The sequence below is a fragment of the Pelophylax lessonae genome, assembly GCF_965119305.1.
Source record: "Pelophylax lessonae genome assembly, chromosome: 2".
Taxonomy (NCBI): domain Eukaryota; kingdom Metazoa; phylum Chordata; class Amphibia; order Anura; family Ranidae; genus Pelophylax; species Pelophylax lessonae.
This window is the reverse complement of record NC_138769.1, coordinates 248,557-262,074: the sequence shown is the minus strand read 5'-3', so window position 1 is coordinate 262,074 and position 13,518 is coordinate 248,557. Positions and strand designations below refer to the sequence as shown.

Below are 13,518 nucleotides of genomic sequence, written 5' to 3'. Positions count from 1 at the left end.
TGGTGGAATGGGAGAGATGACAGATGGTAGTAGGGGGGCTCGGGGAGGTGGAAATAGAAGGGTTCCAGCCAGACAGATGAGTGACCGGTGAAGGATGACGCCATATAATCTGAGCTTGCTGTTCTCTTGCAGGATGTCTGGGATCTTCCTGTTCTCGGTGTCCGGTGGTCCCTCCCTCACCAACGCCCAGTACATTTCTCTGCCTTATATACCTTTGGACCTGGATTTTGAGGACTCCGCCTCCCTGTGGGTGTTATCGGGGGTGAGGGAGAACCCCATAGAGTTGCACAGATATGACAATAGTAGCTGGCAGGTGAGTGATGTGATTGGGTGCAGGGAGAATGGGCGGGTCCTGTTCATAGAATTAGAGTTGGGAATAGGCTGGACAAGGCCCTGAACTGGGAGTTCAATATCTGATAATGGACATCCTGGGAGAAAACCGATCCAGTCTGATTTCCCGGTACTGAGAGATCCAGTCTGATTCCCCGGTACTGAGAGATCCAGTCTGATTCCCCGGTACTGAGAGATCCAGTCTGATTCCCCGGTACTGAGAGATCCAGTCTGATTCCCCGGTACTGAGAGGTCCAGTCTGATTCCCCGGTACTGAGAGATCCAGTCTGATTCCCCGGTACTGAGAGGTCCAGAGCTACATAGTTAGGTTGAAAAAAGACACAAGTTCATCCGGTTCAACCAATAAAAAACAAAAAACAGCACTGAAAACCCAACCATACAATCCCATATACACAATCCTATACCCTCCCCAACCATACAATCCCCTATACACAATCCTATACCCTCCCCAACCATACAATCCCATATACACAATCCTATACCCACCCCAACCATACAATCCCATATACACAATCCTATACCCTCCCCAACCATACAATCCCATATACACAATCCTATACCCACCCCAACCATACAATCCCATATACACAATCCTATACCCTCCCCAACCATACAATCCCATATACACAATCCTATACCCTCCCCAACCATACAATCCCATATACACAATCCTATACCCTCCCCAACCATACAATCCCATATACACAATCCTATACCCGCCCCAACCATACAATCCCATATACACAATCCTATACCCACCCCAACCATACAATCCCATATACACAATCCTATACCCTCCCCAACCATACAATCCCATATACACAATCCTATACCTGCCCCAACCATACAATCCCATATACACAATCCTATACCCACCCCAACCATACAATCCCCTATACACAATCCTATACCCTCCCCAACCATACAATCCCATATACACAATCCTATACCCGCCCCAACCATACAATCCCATATACACAATCCTATACCCTCCCCAACCATACAATCCCCTATACACAATCCTATACCCACCCCAACCATACAATCCCATATACACAATCCTATACCCACCCCAACCATACAATCCCCTATACACAATCCTATACCCACCCCAGCCATACAATCCCCTATACACAATCCTATACCCACCCCAGCCATACAATCCCCTATACACAATCCTATACCCACCCCAACCCTACAATCCCCTATACACAATCCTATACCCGCCCCAACCATACAATCCCCTATACAAAATCCTATACCCACCCCAACCATACAATCCCATATACACAATCCTATACCCACCCCAACCATACAACCCATATACACAATCCTATACCCACCCCAACCATACAATCCCCTATACACAATCCTATACCCGCCCCAACCATACAATCCCCTATACACAATCCTATACCCGCCCCAACCATACAACCCATATACACAATCCTATACCCGCCCCAACCATACAATCCCCTATACAAAATCCTATACCCGCCCCAACCATACAACCCATATACACAATCCTATACCCACCCCAACCATACAACCCATATACACAATCCTATACCCACCCCAACCATACAATCCCCCTATACACAATCCTATACCCGCCCCAACCATACAACCCATATACGCAATCCTATACCCTCCCCAACCATACAACCCATATACACAATCCTATACCCACCCCAACCATACAATCCCATATACACCATCCTATACCTTCCCCAACCATCCACCCCATATACACAATCCTATACCCTCCCCAACCATACAATCCCCTATACACAATCCTATACCCGCCCCAACCATACAATCCCATATACACCATCCTATACCTTCCCCAACCATCCACCCCATATACACAATCCTATACCCTCCCCAACCATACAATCCCATATACACCATCCTATACCCTCCCCAACCATACAATCCCATATACACCATCCTATACCCTCCCCAACCATACAATCCCATATACACAACCCTATACCCTCCCCAACCATACAATCCCATATACACAATCCTATACCCACCCCAACCATACAATCCCCTATACACAATCCTATACCCTCCCCAACCATACAATCCCATATACACAATCCTATACCCGCCCCAACCATACAACCCATATACACAATCCTATACCCGCCCCAACCATACAACCCATATACACAATCCTATACCCGCCCCAACCATACAATCCCCTATACACAATCCTATACCCGCCCCAACCATACAATCCCCTATACAAAATCCTATACCCGCCCCAACCATACAATCCCATATACACAATCCTATACCCTCCCCAACCATACAATCCCATATACACCATCCTATACCCACCCCAACCATACAACCCATATACACAATCCTATACCCTCCCCAACCATACAATCCCCTATACACAATCCTATACCCGCCCCAACCCTACAATCCCATATACACAATCCTATACCCTCCCCAACCATACAATCCCATATACACAATCCTATACCCACCCCAACCATACAATCCCATATACACAATCCTATACCCACCCCAACCATACAATCCCATACCCATCCCAACCATACAATCCCATATACACAATCCTATACCCTCCCTAACCATACAATCCCATATACACAATCCTATACCCACCCCAACCATACAATCCCATATAAACAATCCTATACCCACCCCAACCATACAATCCCATATACACAATCCTATACCCTCCCCAACCATACAATCCCATATACACAATCCTATACCCTCCCCAACCATACAATCCCATATACACCATCCTATACCCTCCCCAACCATACAATCCCATATACACCATCCTATACCCTCCCCAACCATACAATCCCATATACACCATCCTATACCTTCCCCAACCATCCACCCCATATACACAATCCTATACCCTCCCCAACCATACAATCCCATATACACCATCCTATACCCTCCCCAACCATACAATCCCATATACACAACCCTATACCCTCCCCAACCATACAATCCCATATACACCATCCTATACCCTCCCCAACCATACAATCCCATATACACAATCCTATACCCACCCCAACCATACAATCCCATATACACCATCCTATACCCTCCCCAACCATACAATCCCATATACACAATCCTATACCCGCCCCAACCATACAATCCCATATACACCATCCTATACCCTCCCCAACCATACAATCCCATATACACCATCCTATACCCTCCCCAACCATACAATCCCATATACACCATCCTATACCCGCCCCAACCATACAATCCCATATACACAATCCTATACCCGCCCCAACCATACAATCCCCTATACACCATCCTATACCCACCCCAACCATACAATCCCATATACACAATCCTATACCCACCCCAACCATACAATCCCCTATACACAATCCTATACCCTCCCCAACCATACAATCCTATACCCTCCCCAACCATACAATCCTATACCCGCCCCAACCATACAATCCTATACCCTCCCCAACCATACAATCCCATATACACCATCCTATACCCGCCCCAACCATACAATCCCATATACACAATCCTATACCCGCCCCAACCATACAATCCCCTATACACCATCCTATACCCTCCCCAACCATACAATCCCCTATACACCATCCTATACCCACCCCAACCATACAATCCCATATACACCATCCTATACCTTCCCCAACCATCCACCCCATATACACAATCCTATACCCTCCCCAACCATACAATCCCATATACACCATCCTATACCCTCCCCAACCATACAATCCCATATACACTATCCTATACCCGCCCCAACCATACAATCCCATATACACAATCCTATACCCACCCCAACCATACAATCCCATATACACAATCCTATACCCGCCCCAACCATACAATCCTATACCCTCCCCAACCATACAATCCCATATACACCATCCTATACCCTCCCCAACCATACAATCCCATATACACCATCCTATACCCTCCCCAACCATACAATCCCATATACACCATCCTATACCCTCCCCAACCATACAATCCCATAGACACAATCCTATACCCTCCCCAACCATACAATCCCATATACACAATCCTATACCCTCCCCAACCATACAATCCCATATACACAATCCTATACCCACCCCAACCATACAATCCCATATACACAACCCTATACCCTCCCCAACCATACAATCCCATATACACCATCCTATACCCTCCCCAACCATACAATCCCATATACACCATCCTATACCCGCCCCAACCATACAATCCCATATACACAATCCTATACCCGCCCCAACCATACAATCCCCTATACACCATCCTATACCCACCCCAACCATACAATCCCATATACACCATCCTATACCTTCCCCAACCATCCACCCCATATACACAATCCTATACCCTCCCCAACCATACAATACCATATACACCATCCTATACCCTCCCCAACCATACAATCCCATATACACAATCCTATACCCGCCCCAACCATACAATCCCATATACACCATCCTATACCCACCCCAACCATACAATCCCATATACACCATCCTATACCTTCCCCAACCACCCACCCCATATACACAATCCTATACCCTCCCCAACCATACAATCCCATATACACCATCCTATACCCTCCCCAACCATACAATCCCATATACACAATCCTATACCCGCCCCAACCATACAATCCCATATACACAATCCTATACCCACCCCAACCATACAATCCCATATACACAATCCTATACCCGCCCCAACCATACAATCCTATACCCGCCCCAACCATACAATCCCATATACACCATCCTATACCCTCCCCAACCATACAATCCCATAGACACAATCCTATACCCTCCCCAACCATACAATCCCATATACACAATCCTATACCCTCCCCAACCATACAATCCCATATACACCATCCTATACCCTCCCCAACCATACAATCCCATATACACCATCCTATACCCTCCCCAACCATACAATCCCATAGACACAATCCTATACCCTCCCCAACCATACAATCCCATATACACCATCCTATACCCTCCCCAACCATACAATCCCATATACACCATCCTATACCCTCCCCAACCATACAATCCCATATACACAATCCTATACCCGCCCCAACCATACAATCCCATATACAGAATCCTATACCCGCCCCAACTATACAATCCCATATACACAATCCTATACCCACCCCAACCATACAATCCCATATACACAATCCTATACCCTCTCCAACCATACAATCCCATATACACAATCCTATACCCTCCCCAACCATACAATCCCCTATACACAATCCTATACCCTCCCCAACCATACAATCCCCTATACACAATCCTATACCCTCCCCAACCATACAATCCCATATACACAATCCTATACCCGCCCCAGCCATACAATCCCATATACACCATCCTATACCCCCCCAACCATACAATCCCGTATACACAATCCTATACCCCCCCAACCATACAATCCCGTATACACAATCCTATACCCTCCCCAACCATACAATCCCATATACACAATCCTATACCCTCCCCAACCATACAATCCCATATACACAATCCTATACCCTCCCCAACCATACAATCCCATATACACAATCCTATACCCTCCCCAACCATACAATCCCCTATACACAATCCTATACCCTCCCCAACCATACAATCCCATATACACAATCCTATACCCTCTCCAACCATACAATCCCATATACACAATCCTATACCCTCCCCAACCATACAATCCCATATACACAATCCTATACCCTCCCCAACCATACAATCCCATATACACAATCCTATACCCTCCCCAACCATACAATCCCATATACACAATCCTATACCCTCCCCAACCATACAATCCCCTATACACAATCCTATACCCTCCCCAACCATACAATCCCATATACACAATCCTATACCCTCTCCAACCATACAATCCCATATACACAATCCTATACCCTCCCCAACCATACAATCCCATATACACAATCCTATACCCACCCCAACCATACAATCCCATATACACAATCCTATACCCTCCCCAACCATACAATCCCCTATACACAATCCTATACCCTCCCCAACCATACAATCCCATATACACAATCCTATACCCTCTCCAACCATACAATCCCATATACACAATCCTATACCCTCCCCAACCATACAATCCCATATACACAATCCTATACCCTCCCCAACCATACAATCCCATATACACAATCCTATACCCTCCCCAACCATACAATCCCATATACACAATCCTATACCCTCCCCAACCATACAATCCCATATACACAATCCTATACCCTCTCCAACCATACAATCCCATATACACAATCCTATACCCTCCCCAACCATACAATCCCATATACACAATCCTATACCCTCCCCAACCATACAATCCCATATACACAATCCTATACCCTCCCCAACCATACAATCCCCTATACACAATCCTATACCCTCCCCAACCATACAATCCCATATACACAATCCTATACCCTCTCCAACCATACAATCCCATATACACAATCCTATACCCTCCCCAACCATACAATCCCATATACACAATCCTATACCCTCCCCAACCATACAATCCCATATACACAATCCTATACCCTCCCCAACCATACAATCCCATATACACAATCCTATACCCACCCCAACCATACAATCCCATATACACAATCCTATACCCTCTCCAACCATACAATCCCATATACACAATCCTATACCCTCCCCAACCATACAATCCCCTATACACAATCCTATACCCTCCCCAACCATACAATCCCATATACACAATCCTATACCCTCTCCAACCATACAATCCCATATACACAATCCTATACCCTCCCCAACCATACAATCCCATATACACAATCCTATACCCTCCCCAACCATACAATCCCATATACACAATCCTATACCCTCCCCAACCATACAATCCCATATACACAATCCTATACCCTCCCCAACCATACAATCCCCTATACACAATCCTATACCCACCCCAACCATACAATCCCATATACACAATCCTATACCCTCTCCAACCATACAATCCCATATACACAATCCTATACCCTCCCCAACCATACAATCCCATATACACAATCCTATACCCTCCCCAACCATACAATCCCATATACACAATCCTATACCCTCCCCAACCATACAATCCCATATACACAATCCTATACCCACCCCAACCATACAATCCCATATACACAATCCTATACCCTCTCCAACCATACAATCCCATATACACAATCCTATACCCTCCCCAACCATACAATCCCCTATACACAATCCTATACCCTCCCCAACCATACAATCCCATATACACAATCCTATACCCTCTCCAACCATACAATCCCATATACACAATCCTATACCCTCCCCAACCATACAATCCCATATACACAATCCTATACCCTCCCCAACCATACAATCCCATATACACAATCCTATACCCTCCCCAACCATACAATCCCATATACACAATCCTATACCCTCCCCAACCATACAATCCCCTATACACAATCCTATACCCACCCCAACCATACAATCCCATATACACAATCCTATACCCTCTCCAACCATACAATCCCATATACACAATCCTATACCCTCCCCAACCATACAATCCTATACCCGCAGTTGATCCAGAGGAAGGCGAAAAACCCCAGCAAAGCATGATCCAATTTACTAAAGCAGGGGCCGGCGTGTGTGTCTGCAGGTCGGCGTGTCTGCGGTCCGGCGTGTGTGTGTGTGTGTGTGTGTGTGCATTGGTGGCTGCGGGCCGGTGTGTGTGTATGTGGCTGCGGACCGGTGCGCTGCCCCCTCTTCTGCTCTGTTATTTTACGGTTAATGTAGTAGAAGCCAAAACCTTTATTTTATTTTTATGCTGAGTATATTAGGAGGGGAAGAACCTCGGAGGGGGAGGAGAGGATCCTTGGATGGAGAGGGGGGAGGAGAGGATCCTTGGATGGAGAGGGGGGAGGAGAGGATCCTTGGATGGGGAGGGGGGAGGAGAGGATCCTTGGATGGGGAGGGGGGAGGAGAGGATCCTTGGATGGAGAGGGGGGAGGAGAGGATCCTTGGATGGGGAGGGGGGAGGAGAGGATCGATCCTTGGATGGGGAGGGGGGAGGAGAGGATCGATCCTTGGATGGGGAGGGGGGAGGAGAGGATCGATCCTTGGATGGGGAGGGGGGAGGAGAGGATCCTTGGATGGAGAGGGGGGAGGAGAGGATCCTTGGATGGAGAGGGGGGAGGAGAGGATCCTTGGATGGGGAGGGGGGAGGAGAGGATCTTTGGATGGGGAGGGGGGAGGAGAGGATCTTTGGATGGGGAGGGGGGAGGAGAGGATCTTTGGATGGGGAGGGGGGAGGAGAGGATCTTTGGATGGGGATGGGGGAGGAGAGGATCTTTGGATGGGGAGGGGGGGGGGAGAGGATCCTTGGATGGGGAGGGGGGAGGAGAGGATCCTTGTATGGGGAGGGGGGGGGGTGAGGATCCTTGGATGGGGAGGGTGGAGGAGAGGATCCTTGGATGGGGAGGGGGGAGGAGAGGATCCTTGGATGGAGAGGGGGGGTGAGGATCCCCTATCCATGCGGTTAGGTTGGGTGGCCCTGGAGATTGGGTGCCAGGAGGTTGCGGGTCCCTGAGGTCAGGAGGAAGAGTCGCTGGGCACCACCATGAAGCTTGCGGTGTGTCCTAAAGGAAATAGAAGGAATTATTTACCATTATAGCCCTTCGCTATGATATGTCCAGGTTCCTTTTAGGGGTGTGACCCTGGGGAGTGAGACTCTGTGGTGGCCACTCCCCCACAGTCTGTATTCGGTGCCTCCCATGCAGAGCCGGCTCCCTGCACCCCCACTGGCTGAATTGCAGAATGTTGGAGCCGGTGACCATTTATTTCTATGATGTGAAGGTGGAGGGTATGAAATATGTGACATTGTCTGTTCCCCGCACAGCCGGCACCACCGGACGTCTTCACTAAGAGATTATCTGAGACCATTGGAGAGAACTGGGAGCAACTGGAAGGTGAGTCATGTGACGGCTCGTCCAATCTCTAATCATCCCACCTACCTTACCCTATCACAATGTAGAGTAGAGGGGAGTCTTCTGCTGCAGTACGCTCTGCAAACCAAGTGTGATGGACGTCCCGTGTATGTAATGATGTCATAGGACAGCGCCATTGGCCGATTGATTCCTTATAATGGAGTCCCAGAGGAGGTCAGGATAGAACACCTCCCTGCGTCATCGCTGACTCCGCCATTATTCACCGCCTTCCATGATGTAGATGGGGCAGAAGACGGGGGGAGGGAGCCTCCAGCCTCCATTAACTATTTTAGTCCTTCCTATCACCTGATTGGTGGAATGGGCAGAACAGTTCCTCAATTATTTATATAAAGAGAGGAGCCTCCAGCATTAGTGAACCATTGTGGCTCCTTCTATCAGCTAATTGGCTGGATGGGCAGACCAGTTCCTCCATGCTTTGTGTATATGTAAAGAAAAAATTCTATCACCTGATTGGCTGGATGGGCAGATCAGTTCCTCCATGCTTTGTGTATATGTAAAGAGGAACCTCCAGCCTATATACAAACCATTGTAGTTCCTATCACCTGATTGGCTGGATGGGCAGACCAGTTCCTCCATAAGATAAACCTCCACCCTGGATGAACCATTGTAGATACTATCACCTGATTGGCTGGATGGACAGATTCGTTTCTCCATACTCTGTGTGTATCTCCAGCCCAGATGAACAATAGCAGCTCCCACTGTCGTCTGATTGGCTGGATGGGCGGACCAGTTCCTCCATGCTGTTATCCACAGAGAGGGGCTCCCTCCCTGGAAGAACCATTGTAGATCCTCCTATCACCTGATTGGTGGAATGGGCAGACCAGTTCCTCAATGCTTTATAAAAAGAGGAGCCTCCAGTCTGGATGAACCATTGTAGCTCCTTCTATAAGCTGATTGGCTGGATATGCATATTGTGTGTGTATACACAGCACAGAGGAACTAATCTGTCCATCCAGCCAATCAAGTGATAGGAGGAGCAAGAATGGTTCATCCAGGCTGGAGGCTGCTCTCTGTGTATATAGACTATAGAGAAACTGGTCTGTCCATCCATCCAATCAGGTAATAGGAGCTACAATGGTTCATCCAGGCTGGAGGCCTATCTTATGAAGGAACTGGTCTGTCCATCCAGCCAATGGGGTGGTAAGAGATCCAATGGTTCATCCAGGCTGGAGGCTCCTGTTTACATATGCACAGCACTGAGACACTAAAGAGGAGACTCCAGCCTGCATGAACCGTTGTATCTTTTATCACCTGATTGGCTGAATAGGCAGACCAGTGCCTTGCGAAAGTATTCGGCCCCCTTGAACTTTGCGACCTTTTGCCACATTTCAGGCTTCAAACATAAAGATATAAAACTGTAATTTTTTGTGAAGAATTAACAACAAGTGGGACACAATCATGAAGTGGAACGAAATTTATTGGATATTTCAAACTTTGTTAACAAATAAAAAACTGAAAAATTGGGCGTGCAAAATTATTCAGCCCCTTTACTTTCAGTGCAGCAAACTCTCTCCAGAAGTTCAGTGAGGATCTCTGAATGATCCAATGTTGACCTAAATGACTAATGATGATAAATAGAATCCACCTGTGTGTAATCAAGTCTCCGTATAAATGCACCTGCACTGTGATAGTCTCAGAGGTCCGTTTAAAGCGCAGAGAGCATCATGAAGAACAAGGAACACACCAGGCAGGTCCGAGATACTGTTGTGGAGAAGTTTAAAGCCGGATTTGGATACAAAAAGATTTCCCAAGCTTTAAACATCCCAAGGAGCACTGTGCAAGCGATAATATTGAAATGGAAGGAGTATCAGACCACTGCAAATCTACGAAGACCTGGCCGTCCCTCTAAACTTTCAGCTCATACAAGGAGAAGACTGATCAGAGATGCAGCCAAGAGGCCCATGATCACTCTGGATGAACTGCAGAGATCTACAGCTGAGGTGGGAGACTCTGTCCATAGGACAACAATCAGTCGTATACTGCACAAATCTGCCCTTTATGGAAGAGTGGCAAGAAGAAAGCCATTTCTTAAAGATATCCATAAAAAGTGTCATTTAAAGTTTGCCACAAGCCACCTGGGAGACACCAAACATGTGGAAGAAGGGGCTCTGCTCAGATGAAACCAAAATCAAACTTTTTGGCAACAATGAAAAACGTTATGTTTGGCGTAAAAGCACCACAGCTCATCACCCTGAACACACCATCCCCACTGTGAAACATGGTGGTGGCAGCATCATGGTTTGGGCCTGCTTTTCTTCAGCAGGGACAGGGAAGATGGTTAAAATTGATGGGAAGATGGATGGAGCCAAATACAGGACCATTCTGGAAGAAAACCTGATGGAGTCTGCAAAAGACCTGAGACTGGGACTGAGATTTGTCTTCCAACAAGACAATGATCCAAAACATAAAGCAAAATCTACAATGGAATGGTTCACAAATAAACATATCCAGGTGTTAGAATGGCCAAGTCAAAGTCCAGACCTGAATCCAATCGAGAATCTGTGGAAAGAACTGAAAACTGCTGTTCACAAACGCTCTCCATCCAACCTCACTGAGCTCGAGCTGTTTTGCAAGGAGGAATGGGCAAAAATTTCAGTCTCTCAATGTGCAAAACTGATAGAGACATACCCCAAGCGACTTACAGCTGTAATCGCAGCAAAAGGTGGCGCTACAAAGTATTAACTTAAGGGGGCTGAATAATTTTGCACACCCAATTTTTCAGTTTTTTATTTAACAAAGTTTGAAATATCCAATAAATTTCATTCCACTTCATGATTGTGTCCCACTTGTTGATTCTTCACAAAAAATTACAGTTTTATATCTTTATGTTTGAAGCCTGAAATGTGGCAAAAGGTCGAAAAGTTCAAGGGGGCCGAATACTTTCGCAAGGCACTGTAGATGGAGAGGAGCCTCCAGCCTGGATGACCTATTGTATCTTTTATCACCTGATTGGCAGACCGGTTCCTCCATACGCTGTATAGATAGAGGAGCCTCCAGCCTGGATGACCCGTTGTAGCTCCGCCATTTTTATGTGTAATCTTTCCCATCAGTTTACCGTGTATTCTCCTCTGCAGGCGCGGCGTCTCCAGAGAACCGGTTCAGCGGATTGTATAAAGTGATGTTTGACAACATGGCCTCCTACTTGATGAAGAAAGAAGCTCGCCTCCAATCAGAGAAGAGGAAAGTGTCCTCCGGATCATCCAGCTCTACAGTGAAGGTGCAGAAGACGTGAGAACCTGGAACCCAGCAATCTGCACCTGACACCGGGCCCTGGGCTATTCCCCGACGGTGCAGCATAGTTGAGACTCTATGGGGCCCACAACTTGGTGGGGGGAGCTGGAGATCTGTGATTAGAAGGATCCATCAACTCCCCTAAACATGGGGGATGTAGCATCTTCTCACATTCCACCCATCCCCAGTAGACTGGTCTCTCCCATTCCTCTGCTCATACCCTCATACTTTACCTTCCCCCCCTCCACGAAGGGGCCTGCACCCTAACTAAAGACTGCCCCCTCCCCCCCCCCTGCAGGGACTAGCACTCCCACTAAGGACTACCCCCCCCGGAGAGACAATCACCCCTACTAAGGACTGCCCCCCCGGAGAGACCATCACCCCTACTAAGGACTGCCCCCCGGAGAGACAATCACCCCTACTAAGGACTGCCCCCCCGGAGAGACAATCACCCCTACTAAGGACTGCCCCCCCCGGAGAGACCAGCACCCCTACTAAGGACTGCCCCCCCGCAGAGACCATCACCCCTACTAAGGACTGCCCCCCAGAGAGACCAGCACCCCTACTAAGGACTGCCCCCCCGGAGAGACCAGCACCCCTACTAAGGACTGCCCCCCCCGGAGAGACCAGCACCCCTACTAAGGACTGCCCCCCCGCAGAGACCATCACCCCTACTAAGGACTGCCCCCCAGAGAGACCAGCACCCCTACTAAGGACTGCCCCCCCGGAGAGACCAGCACCCCTACTAAGGACTGCCCCCCCGGAGAGACCAGCACCCCTACTAAGGACTGCCCCCCCCAGAG

General features: G+C 47.7%; 1 protein-coding gene across 1 annotated transcript in view; it reads left to right on the top strand.

Moving 5' to 3' along the window:
• The window catches only part of WDR4 (WDR4 tRNA N7-guanosine methyltransferase non-catalytic subunit), a 28,022-nt gene extending 15,090 nt beyond the window's left edge, over positions 1-12,932 (top strand). The window contains exons 9-11 of the mRNA XM_082244954.1: positions 133-313; positions 9,376-9,445; positions 12,559-12,932. Coding sequence (XP_082101080.1) covers positions 133-313; positions 9,376-9,445; positions 12,559-12,716 — 409 coding nt within the window. The 3' untranslated portion in view covers positions 12,717-12,932. The remainder of the gene's footprint in view (positions 1-132; positions 314-9,375; positions 9,446-12,558) is intronic.
• The last annotated feature ends 586 nt before the right edge of the window (positions 12,933-13,518 follow it).